The sequence below is a fragment of the Harpia harpyja genome, chromosome 1 (assembly GCF_026419915.1).
Source record: "Harpia harpyja isolate bHarHar1 chromosome 1, bHarHar1 primary haplotype, whole genome shotgun sequence".
Classification (NCBI taxonomy): Eukaryota; Metazoa; Chordata; class Aves; order Accipitriformes; family Accipitridae; genus Harpia; species Harpia harpyja.
The window spans coordinates 49,999,373-50,025,929 of NC_068940.1; the positions used below are offsets into that span (position 1 = coordinate 49,999,373).

Sequence of the window (26,557 nt, forward strand, 5' to 3'; positions counted from 1 at the left end):
ATTATTTGGAAAGCAGAGGATGCTTACAGGATGAGGAATTCTTACTACAATTAGTTCCCAAATTAATGTATCGCTATTTAATTAGACCCAGATTTGTTGGCCTGCATCTTCTGTACAAGAAATAAATTTCTTTTTTCTTATCTGTGGTGGCATCTGGGGACTTGGATGCCTCCTTGTATCCCTTTAAATACCCGTGCACAAAACCACACATGGATTTGCAAAGTCAGACTGGGTTGTTACCCTACCTGTCCCAGAATAGAATGAAAGGGACAAATTGGGATAATATGCTTGATAAAGTGTGAAGGTGTGGCATCTCCTGTACTTTTTTAGGGAGGGGAAAAAGAATTAGGGAAAATAAACAGAGATAAGGGTGTGAGTGTGGAGATTTCCCTTGCATTTTGTTTATCCCCTTGTTGTTGAAGACTGAAAATGTAAGGGACCATCTAACTGCCTCAACATAGCAGAAGATGAAAGACTTGCTATTTTTTTAATTTATCTTCTGGTCTGCCTGTCTCCAAAACCAAATGCAAGCATGCAGGTATTGATTCTCAATACATTTATATGTACTCTTTGTTTATTGACACATTTCTCTTAATTTTTGGTTAGTTACATTGCCTGTAAGAGTAGGTGATTTCACAACATACATACATCATAGGCAGGTAATTTTAAGCTCCTAAATCCTTAATGTAAGTAAGTAATCCAGTCTTCTGAAGTAGAAAACAGTTGGCCATCAGAGATGGAGGCAGAGTTGGGTATAATTCAGATATGTTCAGGGTACCGAGTCTGTCACATCAGTTGTGCTAATACAGTCAAGCCAGGTCAAAGGGATGTACAGTCTGGCATAGAGGCACGAGCTGCCATTTGAGGCATCGCCAAATGTAGGTACCACAACGGCTTAGTTGGAGCCCGGTGAAGGGATCCATGGTGAGTCAAGTGGGATCTCTTCTTTTACTCTGTTTTGGAAGTCTACCACACGTCTGAAACACAGTTTGGTTCTCCAGATTTCCTTCCTCTGAAAGAATGGAAAAATTCACTTACAAAGCTTGTATTATATCTCTGCAGGATATGTATTATAACTGAGATGCTTATATACTGTAGCAATAGTAACTATAAACACTTTTCAGTGTGTTCAGTGTCCTTTGGATTATTTTTTTTAACTGTGGAATTGTTCTTTAAATATCCAGTTTCTCCTCCATGTTGGGCTAATGAATCATCTGCTGTTTGCAATTGCTGCCCCCATTTATAATCAGCCTGGTCTTCATAATTCATCCCCCCCATATTTGAATGCAGTTTCAGGCTGTAAAAATCCATAGATCATTTTTGTATTTTTTAAAATGTCACTTAAAATATTATGAAAAGAGGGAAAACATCCCATCATTACAATATGCGTATGATGTTTCTGGGAGATAAGTATAGTGTATGAACAAGCATCAAAGATAAAGACAAAAATCCGCTTAAATTGTTAGCCCACAGTGTTTATACTGAAGCAGCGTAGGTAGAAATTAAGCTTTGTTAGAGCTAATCATAGCAGCCTCCGGCTACAGTGCCCTTGAGATACGCCTGCTGTGTAGAGGGCTGGGGCAGGCAGTGGCAACATGGGGCTCGGTTGGTACAGAAAGCTTTTTCCGTCCTCTGTTCTTCTGGTTGCTTCAGCAGCAAGCCCACTGATCCTGCTGGAGGGTGGCTGGCTCTGCTGGGAAGAGCTGACCCATGCCACTGGGAACACCGTCAGGACGGGGACCCAGAGTAGCACAGCAGCACGTCTCTGGTCAGAGAACCTTCTGCCCAAAGTTTGGCAGCGCTAATAAGCAGTTTGCTGGAGGAGGTGGACCGTATTGTCACAACCAGCATGTTATAAAATAACTGTTGCTTGCTGCCCTGTAAAGCTGTAAGGATAGGGAGGGTTTCCAGGGTGAGAAAAGTGGTATATCACACAGGTGTCCTCTTAGGACTTGCTCAAGGCTTTGGACATACCTCTACCCAGATGCTTTTTGTAAGAAGAGGTGAGCAGCAACTGAATCACTGTCTTGGCCAGACTGAGTTTCCTCTGTGATTTTTGCTTCTTACCAGCTCCCTCTGTCAGAAATCGCTTTCCTGTTCCCTGAATGAGCCCAACTACAGGGTTAACGCAATACAGAGAACCTGGGAGAGCGAGTACCCCAAGAGATACAGCAGACCAGAAAACAAATGGATAAATGAAAATGCTGCAAAGATTTCTCACAAGCTAATTCATTTTTCTGAGTTTCCATACTCTCAGAGCTGTAGGATTTTTGTCAAGTTAGCTGTAGCAAATGACTACATAAAAAAGGCCCCAAAGAGGGGTTTTTATGACAAAAAGATGCTTCAAATAATTTGTGTTTGTAGTTAAGGATGTAAAGATATTAATTACTTTGCCTAAAAACAAAGCCCAGAACATTGTGGAGAAGAGAACAAGAAATATCACAAGAGCCACAATATTCACAAGTCAGCTTAAACTTGTGGAAATACATTTTGGGGAGTTGAGAGTGCATAAAACATGTCATGTTTGCCTTCCAGCGTCTCCTCAGATTGCCCATTTGAGATAAGTTGATAGCTGTGTTAGGTTTTAAACATTTTTCAGCTTCTTTTTTCTTCTAAGTGGAACAGCTAATAAACACCTGATGTAACATCTGTAAAAATCAGTGAAATTTTTCTGGCTGATTTCACAGGGCTTCGGGTCAGGTTAATGTGTAATTTTGGAGAAGGAGTTATACAGCCAGATTTATCTCTAATTACATAGCTGGTAGATGGAAATTGTAAACAGCGGCAGTTACATGAGGATCCGCTGTTATGATGTGGAAAGAACAATTGTGTCTTGACAGCCAGGGGAAACATGAGAGATGGGAGGGAAAATCTGATGGGCAGAAAAGTGATTTCTGCTGATGCACTTCTCTGGGGAGAGAATTCAGGAGTTTCTTCTGCAGAAAAAAAGTGTCTAGTAATGTTGGGCACCTCAATTTTGCAATGGTTGCACTGACACGCTGAATTTTAGAAAATACTGAATACCATCCCTCTGAAAATTTGTCCTTTTCAAGAATCTTCATGTTGAACATCCAAAATAGGAAGCTGTTCAAAATCACTGGTCAGTTTTGAAAATTTTGCCCATTAAATGTATAAAATATCGCAAATGGAAACAGCAAAAAACTACAATATGCGAATATGAGATACTGTGTAAATTTTAGATAATTATAAAGTCATTTGTACTTTAAAAACAAGAGTTATTTTCATATTTGTTATGGTTATAGGAATGGCAAAGGAAAATAATTTTGGAATGTACAAAAGTTCAGAATTCATATTAATCAAGAAAAGCTCCAAGAAAACTGTGGCTCCCTGGCAATGTATGTATGACAATGGGCTCTGTGTTCAGGAAAACAGCCCCAAATTAGGTAGTCATACCTGTTTGCTAAAGACTTCAGTTTGTATTTGTGTCAGATGCTAAATGGTAAAGCTATTTCTGTCATGTTTTAAGCAGCATGGGTAGTCTAAACATGTTCAATAGGTCTAGTGACCTTTTCCTGAGTAATGGAAAACTTTCAGCTGTGCCAGTACAGTATATTTATACCAATACTATTTACAGGTCTTGCCCTCCTTGCTACTGCTTCTTAGAACTGTCCTTGAATGAAAAATAAATGTGTCAGGTTTTTAATACAATTAAAAGGGCTATAAACATTCTTAAAAATAGAAATGTATTCTTAGCCATGCTTACTTTAGCTGATTGCTATGTCTTCAGCAACTGTTGTTTCTGGGATGGACTAACAGATAATCTGTGAAATGGTTCTGCATCAAATACACCTATGTGTATCCTAAAGCAAGTACTCAATAATTTGAAGAGAAAGGTTTTGAAATTCTTATTCATCTATTAGTTATTTATGTATTTGCAGTCCAGCTGATTTTTAAGAACATACTGAGGTCTGCCAGTTTCTTGTGATGCATCACGTATATTGCATATGGAGGATTCCTGAAAGCAGTGTACACGTGGTGACTGCTGAAAGTCCTCCACAAAAGGCAGAGAAGTTGTGGGTTACTGGAGGGTTGTAATAGCAAAAAGCACAATAACTCTACAGAGGACCAAAAAACCCCAGTTTTGTGAAAACCAATTTTAACAGATAGTTTGACCTTTTAATTATTCCCTTTGGATGCTGAGCATGTATCATTTGAATCCTGTCTCCCAAGTCCTGATTTTAGACAGTATTTGTCTTTAACTCATTCAGGCACTGAAAACAATGTCATGGTGTAATTAGGGTTAAGTGTAATAGCAAACAGAGCTGAGGATCATCAGTGTGCAGGAGATGGCACCATCCCTCAAATCCCCAGGCTCCCCGTGTGAAATAAGATGGAGGCTGAGCCCTCCACTGAGGCTCCTCAGAGAGGATGCACAGGTGCCACCATTGCTTTTGGGAGGTCTCAGAAAGCGATCCCCAAGGGTTGTTCAGCACCTTTGGGCAGGTAGCAGTGTCAAGGATCCAAGTCATAGAACTGATAATGTCAGGACTAACTGATTAAGCTTGTCTGTTGCCAGAAGAGATGAGCAGCCATTGATATTATCTAATCACCTATGTGTAATGCTGGGAAGGTCTCCAAGTTGCCATATAACCTGTTCCTCCATCCTGGAGAAGCAAAGCTTTATTTGGGATGTCTCTGACCCCTGGTTTTGTTACCAGTACTTGTAAAAGCTGGAATGTAAGAAGGCACACAGAGACATTTTCAGAGTGTCTCATAAGTAAACCCTCCTTGCTTAAAGTGATGCTGTTTTCTTCCAATGATATCTTCAGGTAACATGGAGAAAAACTGGTATTCTTTCTTAGCTTTTTATATACTTGACAGCTTATCATTTGTCTTACCTCAGTCTTCCTTTTGTAGACTAAACATGCTGTTTCTTCATAGGTCCTGTTTCTTAAACATCACACCATTCTTGCTGTTCTCTGGACTATATCCCATCTGTTTATCTGTTCCCTTAAGTGTGGCATCCAAAACCAGGAACAGCATTACCACTCTGACCTCATCAGGGCTAAGCAGAACAGAATAAATGACCTCCCTAATTGACCCAGAACTGTAAACTTGCCTTTCTAACTCATTACTGTGTACTGTACCACATGTGTTCAAAATGCCATTTGCTTTATAACCGTGGAGCAATTAATGTCTGTCCCTAATGATATGTTTTCTCTTACACAGACATTCCCTTCTTTCCCGTAATTCTTTTATTTTGCACACTTTCAGTCAGCTCCACCTGGACTTTTAACACATCAATGCTTTGTATCTGAATCCAGTCACTAATTTATGCACTCAGCAAACAATACTACTTTTGATTGATAGCTGCTGAAGGAAGAAGAAAAAGACCTGCACAAAGACTTCTGGATGAAATGAATAAATTATTTTTACCTTGGAGGTGGGGAGGGAGAACGAAGTGCAGTGCCAGGACTTCAGGTTGCATTTATTTCCAGTGAAGTGAATCTCCATCTTTCACAAAGTTTATTTAAAAATAAGCTATATCTTTGGATAAAGATGTTAGAAAGCTAAAGTGTACTTAGCTTTCAAACTGTGTTGTCTGATTATCCTAGCTGGCCCGACTTCCAAACTCCCTTGAAAACAGACCTAGTATTTTTTATTTTTTACATTGGGCAGATATCTGAACGACCTGAATCATCTCTCTTAAGGAAATCATTGCAGATGGAAGGTGGAAATCATTACATCTTGGGGCAGTAATCTGGTACAAGCACATATCCTCACAAATTTTTCCAGGGAATATTCCATTGTGAAAGAAAAGTTTGCCCTATCAGAACAGGGACCTAATCCCCATCTGTTCCAAAGGGCAATCTGTTCCTCAGACTTCTTTGTGATTACTTTTTATACAGGAATGCATACTGAAAAACAACTAACTGGCCAAGTATATGCGTGACAGGATTTACAATCTCAATAGAGAACAATGTAGTACCTGTTCATGGTATCTGAAGATCCTTCTCTGTTTATACACAGAAGTTAAGATGTGTAAGAAGCTGCAGTGCCCAGTCCTATCTGAAAAAATGGTGTTTATTTTTTATTATTCTTTTATTCCTAAGCAAGCATCTGGAAAAGGGAGATTGTTTAAGTTTAGTTATTTGTGATTAGGGACCTCATTCTGCTATGCCTTTCTGATGTGTAAAATAGATATTACCATATTGGGCCACAGCTAAGATCCAGTTTAATATCCTGTGTCTGAGCCTGATTCAGAGAAAGGTGTGAAAACCCCGGATAAACCTGACAATTAGAATCATAGAATCAGAGAATCATTTTGGTCAGAAAAGACCTTTAAGATCAAGTCCAACTGTTAATGTAGCACTGCCAAGTCCACCAATACACCACGTCCCTAAGCACCACATCTACATGTCTTTTAAATACCTCCAGGGATGGTGACTCAACCACTTCCCTGGGCAGCCTGTTCCAATGCCTGACAACCCCTTCAGTAAAGAAATTTTTCCTAATATCCAATCTAAACCTCCCCTACCACAACTTGAGGCCATTTCCTCTCGTCCTGTTACTTGTTACCTGGGAGAAGAGACTGACCCCCACCTCGCTACAACCTCCTTTCAGGTAGTTGTAGAGAGCAATAAGGTCTCCCCTCAGCCTCCTTTTCTCCAGGCTAAACAACCCCAGTTCCCTCAGCCGCTCCTCGTAAGACTTGTGCTCCAGGTCCCTCACCAGCTTTGTTGCTCTTCTCCGGGCACGCTCCAGCACCTCAATGTCTTTCTTGTAGTGAGGGGCCCAAAAATGAACACCGTATTTGAGGTGCAGCCTCACCAGTGCTGAGTACAGGGGGATGATTGCTGCCCTAGTCCTGCTGGCCACACTGTTTCTGATACAGGCCAGGATGCTATTGGCCTTCTTGGCCACCTGGGTGGGCACTGCTGGCTCATATTCAGCCAGCTGTCAACCAGCACCCCCAGGTCCTTTTCTGCTGGGCTGCTTTCGAGCCACTCTTCCCCAAGCCTGTAGCATTGCATGGGGTTATTGTGACCCAAGTGCAAGACCTGGCACTTGGCCTTGTTGAACCTCATACAATTGGCCTGGGCCCATCGGTCCAGCCTGTCCAGATCCCTCTGTAGAGCCTTCCCACCCTCGAGCAGATCAATCCTCCTGCCCAACTTGGTGTTGTCTGCAAACTTACTGAGGGTGCACTCGATCCCCTCGTCCAGATCACTGATAAAGATATTAAACAGAACTGGCCCCAACGCCGAGCCCTGGAGAACACCACTTGTGACCCGCCGCCAACTGGATTTAACTCCATTCACCACAACCCTCTGGGCTCGTCCATCCAGCCGGTTTTTAACCCAGCAAAAAAGTATGCATGTCCAAGCCATGAGCAGCCAGTTTCTCCAGGAGAATGCTGTGGGAAACGGTGTCAAAGGCTTTACTGAAGTCCAGGTAAACAACATCCACAGCCTTTCCCTCATCCACTAAGCAGGTCACCTTGTCATAGAAGGAGATCAGGTTAGTCAGGCAGGACCTGCCTTTCATAAACCCATGCTGACTGAGCCTCATCACCTAGGTGATCCTGTACGTGCCATGTGATGGCATGCAAGATGATCTGCTCCATAACCTTTCCCGGCACCAAGGTCAGAATGACAGGCCTGTAGTCTCCCGCATCCTCCTTCTTGTCCTTCTTGTAGACAGGCATCACATTTGCTAAGCTCCAGTCAACTGCGGACTCTCTGGTTAGCCAGGACTGCTGATAAATGACTGAAAGCAGCTCAGTGAGCACTTCTGCCAGCTCCCTCCGTACCCTTGGGTGGATCCCATCCAGCCCCATAGACTTGTGTGTGTCTAAGTGGTGTAGCAGGTTGCTAACGATTTCCCCTTGGATTATGGGGGCTTCATTCTCCTCCCTGTCAGTGTCTTCCAGCTCAGGGGGCTGGGTACCCCGAGAACAACTGTTCTTACTGTTGAAGACCGACCAAAGGAGGCATTAAGTACCTCAGCCTTTTCCTCATCCTTTGTCACTATGTTTCCCCCCACATCCAATAAAGGATGGAGATTCTCCTTAACCCTCCTTTTGTTGCTAATGTATTTATATATTTTTTATTGTCTTTTATGGCAGTAGCCAGATTAAGTTCTAGCTGGGCTTTGGCCCCTCTAATTTTCTCCCTGCACAACCTCATGACATCCTCGTAGTCCTCCTGAGTGGCCTGCCCCTTCTTCCAAAGGTCATAAACTCTCCTTTTTCTCCTGGGTTCCAGCCAAAGCTCTCTGTTCAGCCAGGCCAGTCTTCCTCCCCACCGGCTTGTCTTTTGGCACATGAGGACAGCCTGCTCCTGTGCCTTTAAATTTTCCTTCTTGAAGAATGTCCAGCCTTCCTGGACTCCTTCCTTGAGAAGCTGGCACCTCATGGCTTAAACAAGTGTACTCTTTTGCTGGGTAAAAAAAACGGCTGGATGGACGAGCCCAGAGGGTTGTGGTGAATGGATTTAAATCCAGTTGGCGGCGGGTCACAAGTGGTGTTCCCCAGGGCTCGGCGTTGGGGCCAGTTCTGTTTAATATCTTTATCAGTGATCTGGACGAGGGGATCGAGTGCACCCTCAGTAAGTTTGCAGACAACACCAAGTTGGGCAGGAGGGTTGATCTGCTCGAGGGTGGGAAGGCTCTACAGAGGGATCTGGACAGGCTGGACCGATGGGCCCAGGCCAATTGTATGAGGTTCAACAAGGCCAAGTGCCAGGTCTTGCACTTGGGTCACAATAACCCCATGCAATGCTACAGGCTTGGGGAAGAGTGGCTCGAAAGCAGCCCAGCAGAAAAGGACCTGGGGGTGCTGGTTGACAGCTGGCTGAATATGAGCCGGCAGTGCCCACCCAGGTGGCCAAGAAGGCCAATAGCATCCTGGCCTGTATCAGAAACAGTGTGGCCAGCAGGACTAGGGCAGCAATCATCCCCCTGTACTCAGCACTGGTGAGGCTGCACCTCAAATACGGTGTTCATTTTTGGGCCCCTCACTACAAGAAAGACATTGAGGTGCTGGAGCGTGCCCGGAGAAGAGCAACAAAGCTGGTGAGGGACCTGGAGCACAAGTCTTACGAGGAGCGGCTGAGGGAACTGGGGTTGTTTAGCCTGGAGAAAAGGAGGCTGAGGGGAGACCTTATTGCTCTCTACAACTACCTGAAAGGAGGTTGTAGCGAGGTGGGGGTCAGTCTCTTCTCCCAGGTAACAAGTAACAGGACGAGAGGAAATGGCCTCAAGTTGTGGTAGGGGAGGTTTAGATTGGATATTAGGAAAAATTTCTTTACTGAAGGGGTTGTCAGGCATTGGAACAGGCTGCCCAGGGAAGTGGTTGAGTCACCATCCCTGGAGGTATTCAAAAAGCGCATAGACAAGACACTTCAGGACATGGTTTAGCGGGCATGGGTGACAGTTGGACTCGGTGATCTTAAAGGACTTTTCCAACCTTAATGATTCTATGACTGTATGATTCCTTTGTCCTTCAGGACTGCCTCCCAAGGGACCCTGTCAACCAGGTTCCTAAACAGGCCAAATTCTGCCCTCCAGTGTCCAAGGTAGCTGTTCTGCTGACCCCTCTCCTTACTTCTCCAAGAATCGAAAACTCTTTCATTTTGTGATCGCTATGCCCAAGACGGCCTCCAACCATCACATCACCCACAAGTCATTCTCTATTTGCAAACAACAGGTCCAGCGGGACTCCTGCCCTAGTTGGCTCCCTCACCAGCTGTGTTAGGAAGTTATCTTCCACACACTCCAGGAACCTCCTGGACTGTTTCCTCTCTGATGTATTGTATTTCCAGCAGACATCCAGTAAGTTGAAGTCCCCCATGAGAACAAGGGCTAGCGATTGTGAGACTTCTCCCAGCTGCTTATAGAATATTCCATCTGCCTCTTCATCCTGGTTGGGTGGTCTATAACAGACTCCCACCATGGTATCTGCCTTGTTGGCCTTCCTCTTGATTCTTACCCATAAAAACTCAACCCCATCATCACTATCATCAAGCTCTCAACAATCAAAACACTCCCTTACATACAGGGCTACCCCACTGCCTCTCCTTCCTTGCCTATCCCTTCTGAAGAGTTTATACCTATCCATTGCAGCACTCCAGTTGTGCGAGTCATCCCACTGTGTTTCCATGATGGCAGCTATAACATAGTTTTCCTGCTGCACAATGGCTTCCAGCTCCTCCTGTGTGTTGCTCATGCTGCATGCATTGGTGTAGATGCACTTTAGTTGGGCTATTGATATTGCCACCTTTTTGGGGGGAGAAGCCCTAATTCCTGTGTGACCATTCTCAGGTGCTTCAGTGGTTTCCAACACATCAATAACCCGTGCATCTTTGCTGCCTCATGGATCTCCATCCCCTACGTCCACTGAGATGGCAGAGCAAAGGACCTCGCTGGCACACCGTCCCTCAAACATTAGCGTGCCAACCCCAGGCTTATCTCTAGCAAGCCTGGTTTTCTCCCTTTCCCCCTTCACATCTAGTCTAAAGCTCTTTCAATGAGCCCTGCTAACTCCTGTGCAAAGATCCTTTTCCCCCTTTGTACCCTGTCTGTTGCCAGCAGGCCTGGTGCCATGTAAACCAACCCATGATCAAAAAAGCCCAAATTCTGCTGGTGACACCAGGCTCGGAGCCAGGTATTGATCTGCTGGCTCTTCCTGTTTCTTCCTTCATCATTCCCTGCAACTGGAAGGCTAGAGGAGAACACTACCTGTGCTCCTGATCCCTTAACCAGTCATCCCAAAGCCCCAAAGTCTCTCTTGATTCCCATTGGACTTCTTGTTGCGACTTCATCGCTGCCTCCCTGAAAAACCAATAATGGGTAATAATCTGAGGGCCGTATCAGGGTAGGAAGCTTTCTCTTCACATCTTTAACCTGGGCCCCAGGGAGGCATCAGACTTCCCTAAGAAGTGGGTCTGGTCTGCATATGGGGCCTTCTGGTCCCTTCAGAAGGAGTCTCCTATGACAATGACCCATTTTTTTCTTTATGGAAGCAGTTTTGACACAGGGCATAGGCCGACTTAACCTCAGCGACACCTCCAAGCCGGATGAGCCATCATCCTCGTCATTGTTCGGTTCCACTTGCAGAGCCCCATACCTATTATGCCAGGGCAGCTGGGAAGGTGGGCAGTCACAGAGGAGACGCGCTTGCTGCTCCAGGAAGGAACTTGTCGCCATTGTCCCCTATCCCTTAAGTCACCGCATTCAGCCAGGCAGAGAGAGGATAGGGAATGCTCCGTATCGCACGTCCTGCCTGCCTGTCATGCCTGTCCCAGGGAAGGTAGGGTGCGATTCTGGTAGTCTCTCTCTCTCTCTCTCTCTCTCTCACTCCCTGATACTCCTCAACCCACTTGGCTCCTCCCCAAGCCCTATCAGTAAGCGGAGGAGTTCCTCTCCCCGGGCACGCCTCCCACGGTGTGCTCACTGCTGTCGTCCCATCCCGGCGTAAGAGCGGGGCACAGCCTGCAGCCCGGCACTGGGGTGGCGGCAGCTTCCCACTGGAGCTCGCTCTGGGCAGCTGGGTCACTCGTGGTGGGTGCAGAGCTTACAGAGGCCACGGCCTTCTGCCAGGTGGGTGCCGTTGCTACCTGGTTGAGCTGGCAGAGCTTCGGCACCCTTCCTGCGCGCCAGCTGCCGCGCCGTGCCCTGGTCGCTGGTACTGCCTAAGGGCTTCTTTTAGACGTGGCAGGGGGCACGGCCAACGTTGCTCCTGGCCTGGCCCGGGTCCTGTCAGCCCCTGTCGGGAGAGCTGTGGGCTTCCGGTGGCTCTCTAGCAATAAAATTAAAAACAGGTATGTCTTTTATGTGTTTGGGGTTTTTTTTCTTTTTGGAGATACTCTCAATCACTGTAACCATTTTTTTTCTGGCGCTTTCTACATGTTAAATTTCTGCTTCCTTTTTCTTACTTTTTTCCAAGCTCATAGAGTGCCTTAATATAATTGCATGCTCAAAAGAGCATTTCTGTGTCTCAGTTTTGAGCATCCATTCTTTCTATTATTTACTTCCCTTCTGTATATAGCACAGAGGATGAGAAATACAATAAATAAATCATAATGTACCTCTGTCATTTCCCTCCTTATTCTTCTGTCCTTCCTAAGGTCTTTAGTATACATTGAGAGGTGAGTTCTGGCCTTCCTCATTCTTTTTGGTCTCCTCTAAGCCCTGCTGTGATCTTCCAGTAACCTTTATTATTATTAACCTACTCAGGGCAGCAAGGCCTCACTCTACTAGACTTTTTTACAAACCCAGAACAGGAAAATAATATCTGACCTCAAGTATAATTTGGTATCATGTGGTTCTACTAGTATATACCATATTCCCTTGGAGGTTATTCCATTGATTCATTGGAAAGCATTATGGTAGTCTGTCTACATCTTCCATTCCTTTCCTTTTGAGCTATTCTGTTGTCTGCCAAGGGCTCCAATTCACAAATATACCATTACTTATAGAAACACACTGATGCTGTCTATTAAGGACAGTGCATCTTTTAGCCTCTTGCAAAACACAACTCCCTTAAACACAATGCTTTATTGTTTTCCTGAATTTCAACTTCAGTTAGAATGCGTTGTTCTCAGGGTTGCAACTTGGTGGATCAGACTGATTATTATGGAGTGTCAAAAAGTGAAAAAGAGACAGCAAGGGAAATGGCTTTCTTGCTGATGAATTTGATTTCCCTTAGTATTTGCCAAAGTAGCTAATCTAATTCAAGGGAAAACAATTAAAAGAATATGACATTGCATTATTTTTAATTGAGTTTCATAATTAAAGTCACAAAAAATGTCATCCTTTAGCTGGTGTAGCTTTGACTTTCCAGCTTTTGATTCCTATATTTAAAGGTTTTCTTTCTACATGAACTTCATAATTAACAGGACTTAAGCTGCCTAATTCTCTCTGCTTTGAAAACTGATAGTGCTGTCAAAGTTCTTCATATACCGTGCTAATTAGATACTTGATGCAGGGAGCTTGGTCACCTTGAAAATAAAAAAAGGCCTTTACAATCTGTGAGTGATTTAAGTCAGACTAAAAAATACTGCTATCACACAATATCAGATTACATTTACTGTCACGTATTTGCACAATACTGTATTTGTACAATATACCATAGTCCAGCACCACTGCCAAACATGTGAGATCAAATATGGTAAATTACTGTTGTTGTTGAGGTCTGATACACCAGAAGAAAAACACAAGTCTGAAATTACCGAAAACTTCATGGGAAAGAGGAAAGGAGTTCCCAGAAATATACTGAAAAACGAATGCTTCTCAGTTTTGAAATGAGCTCACCAGGGCTTTCCAAAAGCAGATGAATGTTCTTGACCTGATGAGTGTTTATCAACTGTCTGCGTGTCTGCTTGGCAGCTTTGCTCCCTTGAAAATGTTCTTAATCTGAAGAGCTGAGAAGATGAGGTTTTGTAGTCATCCTTCTAGTAAAGGTTCCCATTCTCCCAGTACATCTTTCTTCAATAACAAAGAAATAAAAAAATAGTGGTATTGTTGTGGAGTATGTTATCAAGAGGATACAAGATAACTCAAGAATTACATATTTGGGTGTATCTGTCCATGCACACTTGAACAGAGAATTTGTTTGGGATATTTTTAGTGAAATTTCTTCTAGTTAGAAGCATTTCTAACTTCTTTCACAGTGTTTAAAAATGCCTTTTTACAAACAGAACTGGCAAAGAATTAAGTAATACCACAAAGGCAGACAGATGCTTCAAGCTTTCAGTTAATCTCAAAAGGTAAAGCAAAATTAGCTTTGGAATAATTGCAGTGACCTCAACTTGATATCTTAAATAGCAAATACTGATCCCTGCTGTGTAATGCAATTGCTCTAATACAAATCATACATAAAATTTTGCTTTCATTTTTCAATTGCTTTATAATACTTACTAAGTAATATAAATAAGTCCTGGCTAATGCGAGTGGGAGTTTTAAGGATACAATAGCTGCAGCTGGGAAAACTGAATCAACAGGTTAAAGCCCTGGATGCATGACACCTCATATGACTTTGCAGGAAAGGAAAGTCTGTTTTACAAGAACTATTGTTTCATTGTTTTCTGGGGTAGGAACTGTCGTTTTGTTCTTTATTAATACAATGCCTCGCCCAACTGGTTCTTGATCCCTGATTAGTGTCTCTTCAGTGCTACACCAATAAATAACAAGAATGTCATTTTAAGGCTCCGGTACTGTAAGTTACTTGTCCAAAGCCACAGAGTGAAATGATGCAGAGCCCAATTTAGCACATAAGGAATTTCTTTTACCCAGTCTCAGCCTCAGACCATTATTTTGCTTCTCTCTAGCAAATGACCTTGTCTGATGTGCCTTGATACATTACGTGGCTCTTGGCATGCCACTGCCAGCACCTCTGCTCCTCTGACTCACTACGAAGGCAATTGGACAGCAAGCAGCTCCTTCCTTCTAGGTTTGACGATCACGAGGAAGCCTTCAGAAGTGCAGAAGGGAGTCATGCAGACGTGTTAGGTGATGGGCAGGCTCGCATGCTTCAGGAATGACAGCTGGGAAGGACCTCAGCACAGGGCAGTTTTTGGCAGGACTCAGTGCAGACTGATTACCTGAAACAGAGCTGGTAGCATGGTCTTGAGTCTAATGACTTTTTTTTCTGACAAATATTAAAAAATAATTCATTGTTTAGACTTGCATTAATAACATGCAGAACAATAATCCATTCAAAAGACAAGTCATTAGGTAAGTTTATTGGTTTCAGTCATTTACAAGAGTCCAAGAGTCTGTATGTTTTCTGGGCTGCCTCCTGGGAGGCACCTCTAACTATGTCCCCAAATCTCAGGACGAATCTCAGAGGTAGGATGGTATTTGGATGCGCAACCACTCCTCGCAGTGTGTCATCAATGCAAATGCTTTGCCTCATGATTGTGTGGGCACAGTATTCTGCCCTTGCATTGAATTCAGTTGAGCTCTTATTCAGAAAAATACTTTCCTTAGCTCAGGAGAATAGAGTACTGAATGCAGTGTGTATCCTACCTGTCTGACATGATTACTTCCAGCAAAGTCAATGGAATTATTTGCACAGGATATGGTCCAGTGTTAAGAAATTCTTTAAAGCATAGGAGCGAAAAACATGTGTGTCTTTATATGCTGGAATTTATCCATTTTCAGACACAGACAAGGGGATTATTAAGGACCATGAGAGAGTCCCGTTAAGGGCATAGTGTACAAAGGGTGTGAAGGATAGGACAGGGTAGGATGGAATAGGATAGGAAAGGAAGGGAAGTAATCTCAGTCAGGCAAATAGAGTAACTTGTCCAAGTAACTTCTCCAAATCTGTTTGAAGGTGCCCAGTGAACAGGTTGGGGCTTTCTTGAAGTTGAAGTTTAAGGAATGAAATTATTATTAAAATAATATTAGAGGTGGGCACAGGCTGCAAATATGTTACTTTTTCTGAAAAAACAAACTAATTAAAAATCATTTCCTCTTCTGTTTCTTTGCGAAGACTTATCTTCAGGACTCTGTGCTTCCCCTCAAGCAGCCAATGAAATCTCAGGCACCTAAAACAAATAGAGGCAGTATACTTAGAACTTGGCCAGTAAAAAAAAAAAAAGAGGAAATTATTTTAAAATATTTTGCTTTAAAATATGCTAGATTGCAATTTTTATATTCATGCACATTTTGTTATTAATTTTGGCTGGTAAATAGTTCTCTTTCTTTATAAAACAACTTAACCATTCACCTTTCATATGCAGTTAAACTCAGGTTCTATGTAATCTTAGGTTTCTCTGCTTGCTATTTCCAGGACACACAGGAGCAATTCTCTTTAAAACTTGAATGTGAGGTACATCCAGGTTGAATAATGACAGTGTAAATCATGTTCACTGCTTACCCAGGGCTGCCATGCACAGTGAGTAGAGCCACACTCTCTGCAGTTCTCGTCTTGTGTGTGTGCCACCACAGCTTCTGAGTTCATCCTAGCAGCACATCAAATCGTACGACTCATGTCTGTTCCACATATGTTCACTCTGCTTCTCCCAGAACCAAAAGTGTAGGTGGTGGAGCCTCTTGCTCTGCAGAATGGGTGCTAGAGAGATGCTTGGTGATGAGTTTGATTTGTTTGGATTTTTCTAATTCTTCTTTTCATTGTTGTTTCATAATGCACATCTTGCTGTCTGCATGGAAGATAGCAAAGTCAAGAAAGTAGGCTTTTTTGGGTTGTGGCCCTCCTTCTGCAAGTGTTCTGGCCATCTGTTGAAGTCACAGTGGCTATCGATGTGCTGGAAGTTAAATACATGCATTTGTCAGACTGAAGTTTGAACTACTGTTTCACTTGAGTAAAGGTGGCACATGTCCCTCAAACAATGATATTGTTTCACAGGTTACAAAATTTAGAACAAAAGATATTTATTCCATTAAATAATTTAGAAAGGAAAGGATAAGGAAAAAGAAAATGTGAAAAAAAATATTGTTAAAAATGCGAATAAAATTCTGTGTGAAAAAAGTTTTAAGTAAGGATTTAAAATAAAAAAAGAAATGTAATTGTTTAAATTTTATTCCCAGTAGTTTGTAATGCTTCACTAATATATTGCTTTTTTGTTCTTTCACAGAATGACTGTATTATTACTCAAATATCTCAAACATGTTGATAGACTCATCTGTAAGGCATTCCCCATCCCACTTTTATGGGAGCTACTGGGCAGCCAGCTGAACAGTAGTTGAGTCATTAGAGCCTGGCTGCAAACACATAAATAAGTGTATTTTAGTGTTGTTATGAGTATGTTCTCTGGACTGAATATGATATAAAAGTTACGTATGTCCTTACATGGTCAGAGGCTTGGGTTTACATAAGGTACCAGTTTATATAGACTGAATTCTTCAGTAGCATCTCACAACTGTGGAGACTTTGCCTTTGACTAAGAAAATGGCAGGTGAGTTTAGCTTGGTAGGAGTCATCACAGAAGCATGAATATTTTAAGATATGGGCAGGAGAACGATTTACCACGGGGAAGCTAATATGTAATCCTGCAGCTTCTCAGCCTCTCTGTGTGCGTCTTGTTAATGTGTGGGAAGTTCCTGGTGACTGACTCCCTCAGGGAAAGCGGGACAAGCTACCTCCCATGTTGTGCAAGGTCATGCGTGAGAGGTATGCCCCAGCTTACCTTGTGTCAGCCTGCTTGTCCCCTTTTACATTCTTCATCCCCATTCAGTTTGGCTAATGCCATTTAGCTTGCCTATGTTTCCACACATGCTGGATAAATGATTCTCTCAAGAATTGATGGGAATGTTGCTCAGATGCTTTTCACCATGCTTAGACACTTCTCATAGTGCAACCTTTAAATGCCTCTGTGTCAGTGGTGGGTGAAGCATTCCTGTCTGATGCAATTGTATAGTGCAACAATTAAAACTGTAAATTGTTTTGTTGTCAGCCCTATTGTATGTAAACTTCACATCCTCCCCAAAAGAATGTGAGAACTGCAAAGAGAAACATGCAGGAGTTGGGAAATACCACAGAGAAGGTCCCCTCTTGCTTTTGTGCATGATCTCTAATTACATGGATTATGCACTGTTTTCCACCAGCTTCCTGTCTTGCTGATGGCACAGGATGAATACTGTTAGGGTCTAGCACCAGGTTTGTGAAGTGGAAGTCACCACTGTCCAAAGGACACCCAAGCCATTTTTTTTTTTGCAGGAAATGGAGGCAGCATCATGAATGAAGCAAGGAATTACAGATGGAAAGAGGCACTATTACAGATAGGCAAGATGAAGGTGTTTGTGGTAATTAATACCGTCCCTTCCTTTTCTCTAGAGTCACTGCATAACAGTAGACTGTAGCCAAATACTTGAGCTGAGATATTCACAGGAAGCCTCTAACAATGAGTGCACAGTTTTGGGGGGTTTAGAGAGTGGCTCCTGGCTCTCCTTTGCAAAAGGTGCAGCACATACATGAGGATGCTTTGAGTTGTACTTTGAACAACTCATCATCTGATTGATAATACTAAGTACCCTGGAGAAGTTAAGCTTCTGGTGTTTCTGGTTGTGTATTCAAAATCATCTGATACTTCTGATAATTTTGATTTCAGTTTCTCTCTGTTTCTGTCCCCAGTTATAAGGCAAGGACCGTACCACTTCCTTTTTATAGGTATGGAAGCAAAGTCACAGTGTTTGTGGTAGACCCAACTACTATAACTAGTAACTAGATGAAAATGTCCATGAAAAGGTTTATCAACTCTCCTAAGAGCAGGGCTTGGTCACTTCATACTCTGTAGAAGATTGTTTTTAAATCCTTATTAACGATCCATTTTGTTGACCTCACCTTCTGGCCTCTCAAGCTCATTGATCTCCACACCTCTCCTTATCTCTGCCTTACTATTTTGCTCCTCTGCTTTCTCTTTTCACTACTTCTTGAGTCTAGTGCTTCCAGAGAGAAACTTTGCCATTAGGAGGGAGAGCCTCTCAGTTCTGCACTTGGGACCAGGTACTTCCCCCTTCACCAACACGTCCCACTAAGCTACATGCGTTGCCATGGAGGAGCATCTGTGAGGATGGCAGATGCTACATCTAACCAGCACAGAGAAAGGCTCTACCACATTCATGGGGAATTAAATCTATCCAGCCTATGCAAGCAGATTTTTTTCAAAGGCTTATAATTTAGCCAAATCTGGGCAACTTTTAATAAAAACTTTTCCCCTGCCAAATTTCAAGTCCTTTCTCCAAAACATGGAGGCACTAGAGCTTTTTAATGAGACAGTTATTAAAAAACAAACCAAAACTAGGAATAACAACATGTTTTTCTCTTAGTTGTTCTCAGAAAAGTTGTTCTGTTGTTCTCAGAAATGGCTGAACCAGTTCAGCCTGATTTATTTATTTTGGAAAGAGTCAGCTGAGACAAATTTTCAGCATGGGAAATTTCAGCCCAACTGGTTAGCCTTTCTCAAAGTTTGGCAAAGTTTAATGCAAGTGAAAATGGTCTTATACTGAGAAGTCAAAGGCAAGCTTATTTATTAGCAATGCTTCTTGCTTAGTATAGAAAAAGACTATATATATATATAACTGCTTTTTTTTAATGTTTCAGATTCTTTGAATATATATTGCTCTACAAAGATGCAGTGATGTTTCAGATTGAACAAGTTACAAAGCTTTGCTCGAAGATTGCTCTGACAGAGCCATGGGATCCATATGATATTCCTGCCAATTCAACTTATGAAGATCAGTACTACATTGGGGGACCTGGAGATGAAATTATGGTACAGGAATGGTCTGACAGAAAACCAGCCAGGAAATGTATGTGCATGCTTTTGTTTCATCTTAATAATAATCATTGTCTCTGCTACCCAGGGAAAAATAAAATTACTCATGTTTCACCCCAGATTTCCATACTTCTATAAACTTTGCTGGAAGAAATAATAAATATATCCTGAGCACAGCATATCATTTTATTATCAATGTACTTTATTAAGAAAATGTGTCATATCTCAGCAGGATCAAATATGTCCAAAGGACTTGATTGTGGTTTAGTTCATATCATACTGATTTTGGCATGGAACAGCATCATTTTGCATCTGAATCAAGCAGCTTGTATCCAAAATATATCTAGAGAAGAATTGGCAATATAATTAGGGGCACACTCAAACTAGAGGATGCATAATAGAAACAAAGCAGGTGTCACTGTGTGTTTACACACAACTATCAAATGTTATCACAGAATACATCCAATACATGGTTCTGCAGCAATGGACATCCTTAATATGCACCTAAGTTTTGTTATCCACTACACTAGTAAGAAATATCTGCTTGCAAGACTTAGTTCTGCACTTGGCAGCTGAACACCTGCATCATAAAAGAAAGTAGGCTGAATTTTCCAAGGTACAGTATGTTAGGTTTTGGATGCATAGCAATTTACTAGCACATTGGCTTCAATTTCATCTATGGTTTACTGATGACCCAGGCAACTATAAAAATAATTTTAAAACCCCCATGAAATTTATGGCACTATTCATCTCATGCAATACTTATGGTTATAGACACCTAATATATAGGCTGGTTATGAACCTGAGCATTTAGCCAGGGGAAAATATTTCTTTCTTGAATAGAAGTAGAAAGAATGAAGTAGAAAATGAAGGATAAGATGGTTAGACCTCTGTAACTAGGTCGATATACCTCTGGTATTCTACAAGACGCAAATTACCACTTACTGCAAAAATTTTGGTTTTCAGATCCAATATTTTTGGAACTTTTATGGAACTTAATATCCAGATACATTCAGTTAATGATGTCTGATTTTTATCCTGTATCTCCAGTGCTTTTCTGTATGATCATTCATGAAAATAATGTCTTAAAGTTGTCTACCCATCCACCTTTCAGCTAATGTTGGCTTGAATTCTAGAAATTATATTTCTGTTAAAATTATAATGGTTTCAGTGGAGATACAGGCTACCTTGGTAGCATCATATTTTACCTTAATGTTTTGTTCAAAATTCTGATAGAAGACTTGTTGAGGAAAAGAAGCCTCCATTTCTGGATACTCAGAACCCAACTCATTGAGGTCAGAATGGTTTTGGTATATTAGGATGCCCTGGAGAGGTATGTTCAAATATTGCTCAGCTTGCCACCCTTTCTTTAGATACTGTATGTGTGTTTCATGTCACAGCTTATCTATTTCTGATAATGTGATTGTAGTACAGCATATGACACAATACTGGAAGGACAGAAAATAAGTATGTTTGCTGCCAAGTGAGAGAAAATAAACCTCCTTGGGGCTGGAAAAATTTGTTACAGGCATCCCTCAGAGGAACTGATTTATGATCACAGTAGGTAATTTTGTATTTTAACCTCGTGAATTTCTGCTATCAGGAGATCTGAAATACATATAACAACTGGATGAAGTGGTGTACAATGGAAGGGGTAAAGAAAGATCGCAGAAGAGGTGCATGGGGTTAGTAAAAGAGATTTAAAAGTGAAGGGTATTCAAAGGAAACCACCTCGATGCTACTGACTACAGAAATAGCATAGTGGTGAAAGTAGAGGTGATGGCAGAGGACAAGGGGGAAAGAGAGTGAGGGAACACCTCTGAGATAAGCGTGTTGTGGAATTAAACAGGGACAGACTTGCTACATCACATACGTGGAAGAGATCAACATTGAGTGTAGTCTTGAAATAATTAATGAACCAGTAGAAAAGTTTGAGAGGAATAGGAATTAAAAAGATTAACATGATAATGATGATATGAGTAGATTATGGTAAACAGAAGGAATAAATTAAAAGAAGCAATGGAGGCACTGGAGTTGTATTTGGGAATGTTCCTCTTCTAATGAGACAAACCCTCTGTGCTTGAGAGAGTAAGATGGAAAAAGATGAAGCAAGGTCGTGTTTATTTGGATTAAAGATGTGATGAGTATCATCAGTGTAAGAATGACAGCTAAGATTATAAAGGACCAAAAGCTGCGGAAGCAAGATGCTGTGGCTGTCAGTTCTGGTGCAGAGGAGTCCCCAGCACAGCAGAGGGCAAGTGCTTCCTTGGGTGGGTGAGTGCAGAACTTCCTGTGCATGGGAAGGAATCGGATGTCCCACATAGGTTGGGGGGGGGGGGAGAGATGACTAAGTGTTTTAGAGTGTCAAAGGCAGTGTTGAGGGACGACATAGTGAAATGGACCACAGGTTTTCAGTAATCACACCTTTCAACTTGTCAAGGCCAGAGTGTAAGGTAAAATGTCCCCGTGCTACCCAAGGTGATGGCACCAAAATTTGCCTTCTGGGAAAACACAACATTTCGTTGCTTTACTGGTGAAGTGAGTAAGTGCTGACATGAAAGTGGCATGAGAGATGAGAGAAATCAGACTTACGCAGAACACAACTAAATTTGGGACTGAGCAGAAGTGACGGTCCTTCAGTAGAGGTATACTTGAAAGGTGGCATACCGATGCCATGACGGTATCATGATTTGAAATGTGCCTGACACCAACATGTTCAGGTTTAACATCATTGCAGTGTCCAAATTATACCAGTTTTGTGGCCTTTCTTGGTGTTGCCATGCATATGGACAGGACTATGGGCAGTTCAAGCCTGTAGGCTTTGCTTGAGAAATGGCCATTTTTTGACTGACATCATTGTGACACATTCATTCATTCTTGTTATCTAAAGTAGTCACATTTCTGCTTGGTTACAGTGGAATCCTGGGTCGGCGTTTACACAGTCAAAGACTGTTACCCAGTACAGGAAACCTACACGAAGAACTACAGCGTGACAACCTCCACTCGCTTTTTTGATCTACAGCTGGGCATTGCTGACCCCTCCGTGTTTACCCCACCCAGCACCTGCCAGACAGCCCAGACGAGGAAGATGAAAGATGAATGCTGATTATGGACACTGGCTGCCCCGGGCAAACAAATATTAGCCAAGAGGATGGTTATTAATAGCCAGCTGCTGACGTCTAACCTGATTTTTCAAGCTTATTGTTGCTTTTTGGGGAATTGTAAGTTTTCACTTGAAGGAGAGCATAAATATTTAACTGAGTAAAATATGTAACACAGAAGATCTCTTTCATCACATTAATCTGTTCAGTGATGCACTTGCAATACTATATAGTTACCACTAAGATAGTATTTATAGATGCTATTTATTTAAGCTGTGGCTGATCTTCCTTTTGGAAAGGTTTCATTATTTATTTTTTCAAGAAGACAAAGCATAAGATGACTGCAATAATGGTAAGATCTAGAAGGAAAAGCTAGATTTTGTTGTTGTTGTTACTTCTGGGGACTTCAGGGAAAGGGAAATATGTCCTGGGTAAGACCTCATCCCTAACTGAAAAATACCCTGTTTTAAAAAATGAACATCAAAAGTATGGAAATTCATTATATTAGTTTTGTTTTGCTTTGTGTTTTTTTCTTTCTGCCCTTCAGGAAGCTGGTAGTCTAATGTTTGAGCTGATTTTTTTTCTTTCTGAAAAGAAACTGGAGTAGCTCTATTCATGTAATGCTAGCTAACATGCAAAAAATACTTTTCTGTTTCTTGGGAGAATGGCATGAAAGGAAGGGAAGGAGGGAGAGGTACACCCCCAAAAACTAAGCCAAAGTTTTCTTGCATTTACTACACTTTTGGTGAAGTGTTCCAGTAGGGTGCAATGAGACATTTTGCAGTCATATTTTACTTTAGCACCCACTTTTCAAGGCAATACTAGTTTTGACCTATGCAAAGAGATTAAAAGGTACTGCACTCTAAACAGCTTTAATATTTTGTGACTGTTTTCAAAAGTCCTTACTCACAGAGTATGGAAACACCTTTATAATTCCAGGCAGAAGTGAAAAAAAAGCCGTTCTTAGCGCATAATTAGTAAAGGCTAAATCAGCGTTCACACAGTGCCTGGTGATCTGGATGGAATGAAAGATGGAGCTGTGTGACTAGCGTGGGGAGGTGGGAGGAGGAATGGGAAGGAGAAGGAGAGTTTTTAGATGTCCTCTGTGCGGTGTGGCTGCAAGGCACTGCAATCTAAGCAGAAATGACAATCTTGCTTTATTTTGCACCCACTCCATTGATGCCTGCCTTATTTGCTGTTCCATTAGCATCTCAAACCTTATTATCTCCACATCCTTTTCTGGTGGGCAGAGCAAAAGTTTCCTTAAGGGGGATAAATAACTAACCAAAAAAGCGCAGGAAGCGCACATATTTTGCTTTAGAAAATTCAAACCAAATCTTCATGCACCTTCAGGCCCTCAGAAGTGTGGAATGGTGATGGGTGTTGCGCTTTTTCTAAATGAAATTAATTGGCCTATTCTGTAAGTCTAGGCATGCATTTTATTTATTATTTGCAAACATGTTTAAAGCCAGATTCTTGTCCTCTTACACATGTTGGGTAGTTACTTGCTCCAGAAATTATCTGGCTGAAAACAGTGCAACACTGGGAAGTTTGGTGTCTCTGGAGGAGAGATGCTGGGCAGGCTTTTAGTGCTTTATATGCTCGTAGCTTTTTGTACGTAAGCAAGTGGTACAGTGGTTATTTTGCTTTCACAGTTGTGGTCAGAATGGCATTTTACTTCGCCATGTGCCTAATGAAAGCATATACACATACCTGCTAAAATTTAGGTAGTTCATTAAAAATTTTCTCTCAGACATGACCATTTCACTGAAACATGCTAGTGGAAAGAAGGATTGGGTTTCCTTGAATTTAGAGTGCATTTAGTCTGTACTTGCCTTCTGTATTTTTTGTGACAACCTAAGTGCTAACTGCATATTGTTCTCATTAGGGCAATGATTAACATGCATTTCTTAATATCTGTGTCTTGTTAGAATCTGGAAAATATAATAAATCTGGCTAGCAAACATGAAGCTGTGGTACTGTATCATTTGGGATGACTTTGTTGTGGTAGAGCAGATAGCTGAGTAATCAGGGTGTTTGTATTATGTTTTGCTGACAGTGATATCATTTCTAGCAATAACATTAAATGTTCCTTTAAATATGAATTTGCAAAAGTCTGGTACACAGAAGTGCTTTAAAAATGTTGCCATGACATACAGGACAATTTTATATGGCTAAATATGTACCTCTAAAACAATGCTGTTGTCTTCGTATTTATGCTCTGCAAATGTAATAGAGTTGTCAAAGAGATGTCAAACAACAAATTTTTGGAATACATGTTTTAAATTAGCCATGAACCAAATATGAAGCACAAAATAGTTTTTGTTATTATGTACCACAAGAGACATTTTGTCTTTATGTGAAAATGCCAATGATTCAGTAAGAATGAGCATGAAAGGACTTTAAAGTAGCCACATAGTGTGCTGTCACAGTAAAGTAAAAATGGGATTCTGATATGTCTGATAGTCTGGGGAATTTGTTTATCACAGTTCCCTAGTGGAAAATTAATAATAAATTGCTATGGACATAGTTACATTGTATTCTATTGGGTAACTGTGGCAGAACCTGGGAGCTGGGATAGCCTGTGAGACAAAGCTGGTTTTGTGAGATTTCCAGTACTTCCTGGCTTCAGCTGGGACAGAAATAGTGCAAACATAGATCTGCCTGCCATATTTTTGTATTTCTGCTTGGAGGCTTTGCTGAAAGCAGGATGTGTAGAAACAACATTGTTTTATTTAAAGTTAACCAAACATTCCTGAACCTCAAAACAGGTTTAGTTTGAGTTTGGGGAGGAGATCTGGGCATTTGGTTCAGTTCCTATTTTAACAGTTTGCTTAACTCTAGTATTAGGGCCAGATTTTGCTGCCTCAAGCCATGCTGCACACCATGGAAGTGCTGCCGTTTACCAGGCCATGCCAACTTTCATGAAGAATGTAGGAAGAAATATAATAATCCACAGTCAAAGTAAATTTTAGTCAAGAAATCTCTAAACAATACAATATTCTTATTTTGGGACACTGTAACAAAATTAGTGTGTTTTCCACCTTGAAGTTCATTTCATTCTAGTGCTCACACTTACTTACACCTTGCATCTCTTTTCCCACCACTCTATATTTCACAATGTCAGTGGATAATGCCACTTCCAAAACAACATTTAGAACCTTCAATTGCATTTATTTCAGTAGGAGTTCAGCACCTAAATGCCTGATGGATCTGATCTGGACCTGACCTCTAATTTTGCCATCAGTCTTATCTCAAGGGCAAGACTGGTGCCAGCCATAACCAAATGTGAACAACATACACTGAACTATGCGTAAGTGAACCAACAGTGAGAGCAGCATTGACTCAGGTGCAATCACCAGTGCCCCAAAATCCCAGTCAATGAGAGGTCTCAGCATGGCTCCTCAGCATCACATCCTGCATCTCCTGCATCCTTGGCCACAAACTGGTGCTGGAGGCAAGCTGCAAGACGTTCCCACATGACAGAAAGGCACGTCAGGTAATCATCAGCTAGTTGCCTGCTCCCTAGCCATGAGGTATAAAGATTTCAAAAGAGCACCCACGCAAAAAGACAGAGGTCCCTGACTGTAAAGATCCCAAGGTCTCCCTTAGCTACCTTTCCAGGAGGCTGCATGTATGGCATGGACTTGTGCACATACAGATTTAATCTTCACATCTGCACTTCAGCATAGGAACAAATGAAGCAAGCTTGGAAAGCTCTTGAAACACTTCTGAGCATTTGCTGCTTTGTAAGGGGAGAGGGAGAAAATCTTATGATCCAACAAGTAGTCTCAGAAAACAGTGACGGCTACATAGGATAAGAATGATGAGATATTGCTATGAAGCTGCTAGGGTAGATTTCCAAACATTACGTTGAGTGCATACTGGTTTAACATGCTCCAGAGTAAAGATCCATGTGGTTTGATATGGCTGTTTCAGCACAGAGCCTGAAACTGCGTACTGAATGAAATGATGCACATAGTTTCGGTATGATATTTTGTTTGAAGTAAGGACAAATAGCCCAGCAGTGCACATTTTGCAGGCATGAGTGAGTGACTGGTGGCCTTTCTGTTTAGCTACAGGAATATATGTGCCTTTCAGGAGGGGTGCTGCCTGCTGCCTCTGAGTGGAGGCTGAGCGTGTTGGAGGACAGAATTACTCATCACCCCATCCATGGGAACCCACTTTCGGGTCCTTCCTTTCCCACTCTGCAAAGTGGGGCCAATAATTCTGCTTTCAACCTGCTCTTGT

At 41.9% G+C, this 26,557-nt stretch overlaps 1 protein-coding gene across 1 annotated transcript in view; it reads left to right on the forward strand.

Moving 5' to 3' along the window:
• The window catches only part of EPDR1 (ependymin related 1), a 36,398-nt gene extending 12,122 nt beyond the window's left edge, over window positions 1–24,276 (forward strand). The window contains exons 2-3 of the mRNA XM_052793125.1: window positions 19,031–19,239; window positions 22,121–24,276. Coding sequence (XP_052649085.1) covers window positions 19,031–19,239; window positions 22,121–22,311 — 400 coding nt within the window. The 3' untranslated portion in view covers window positions 22,312–24,276. The remainder of the gene's footprint in view (window positions 1–19,030; window positions 19,240–22,120) is intronic.
• Window positions 24,277–26,557: the final 2,281 nt, after the last annotated feature.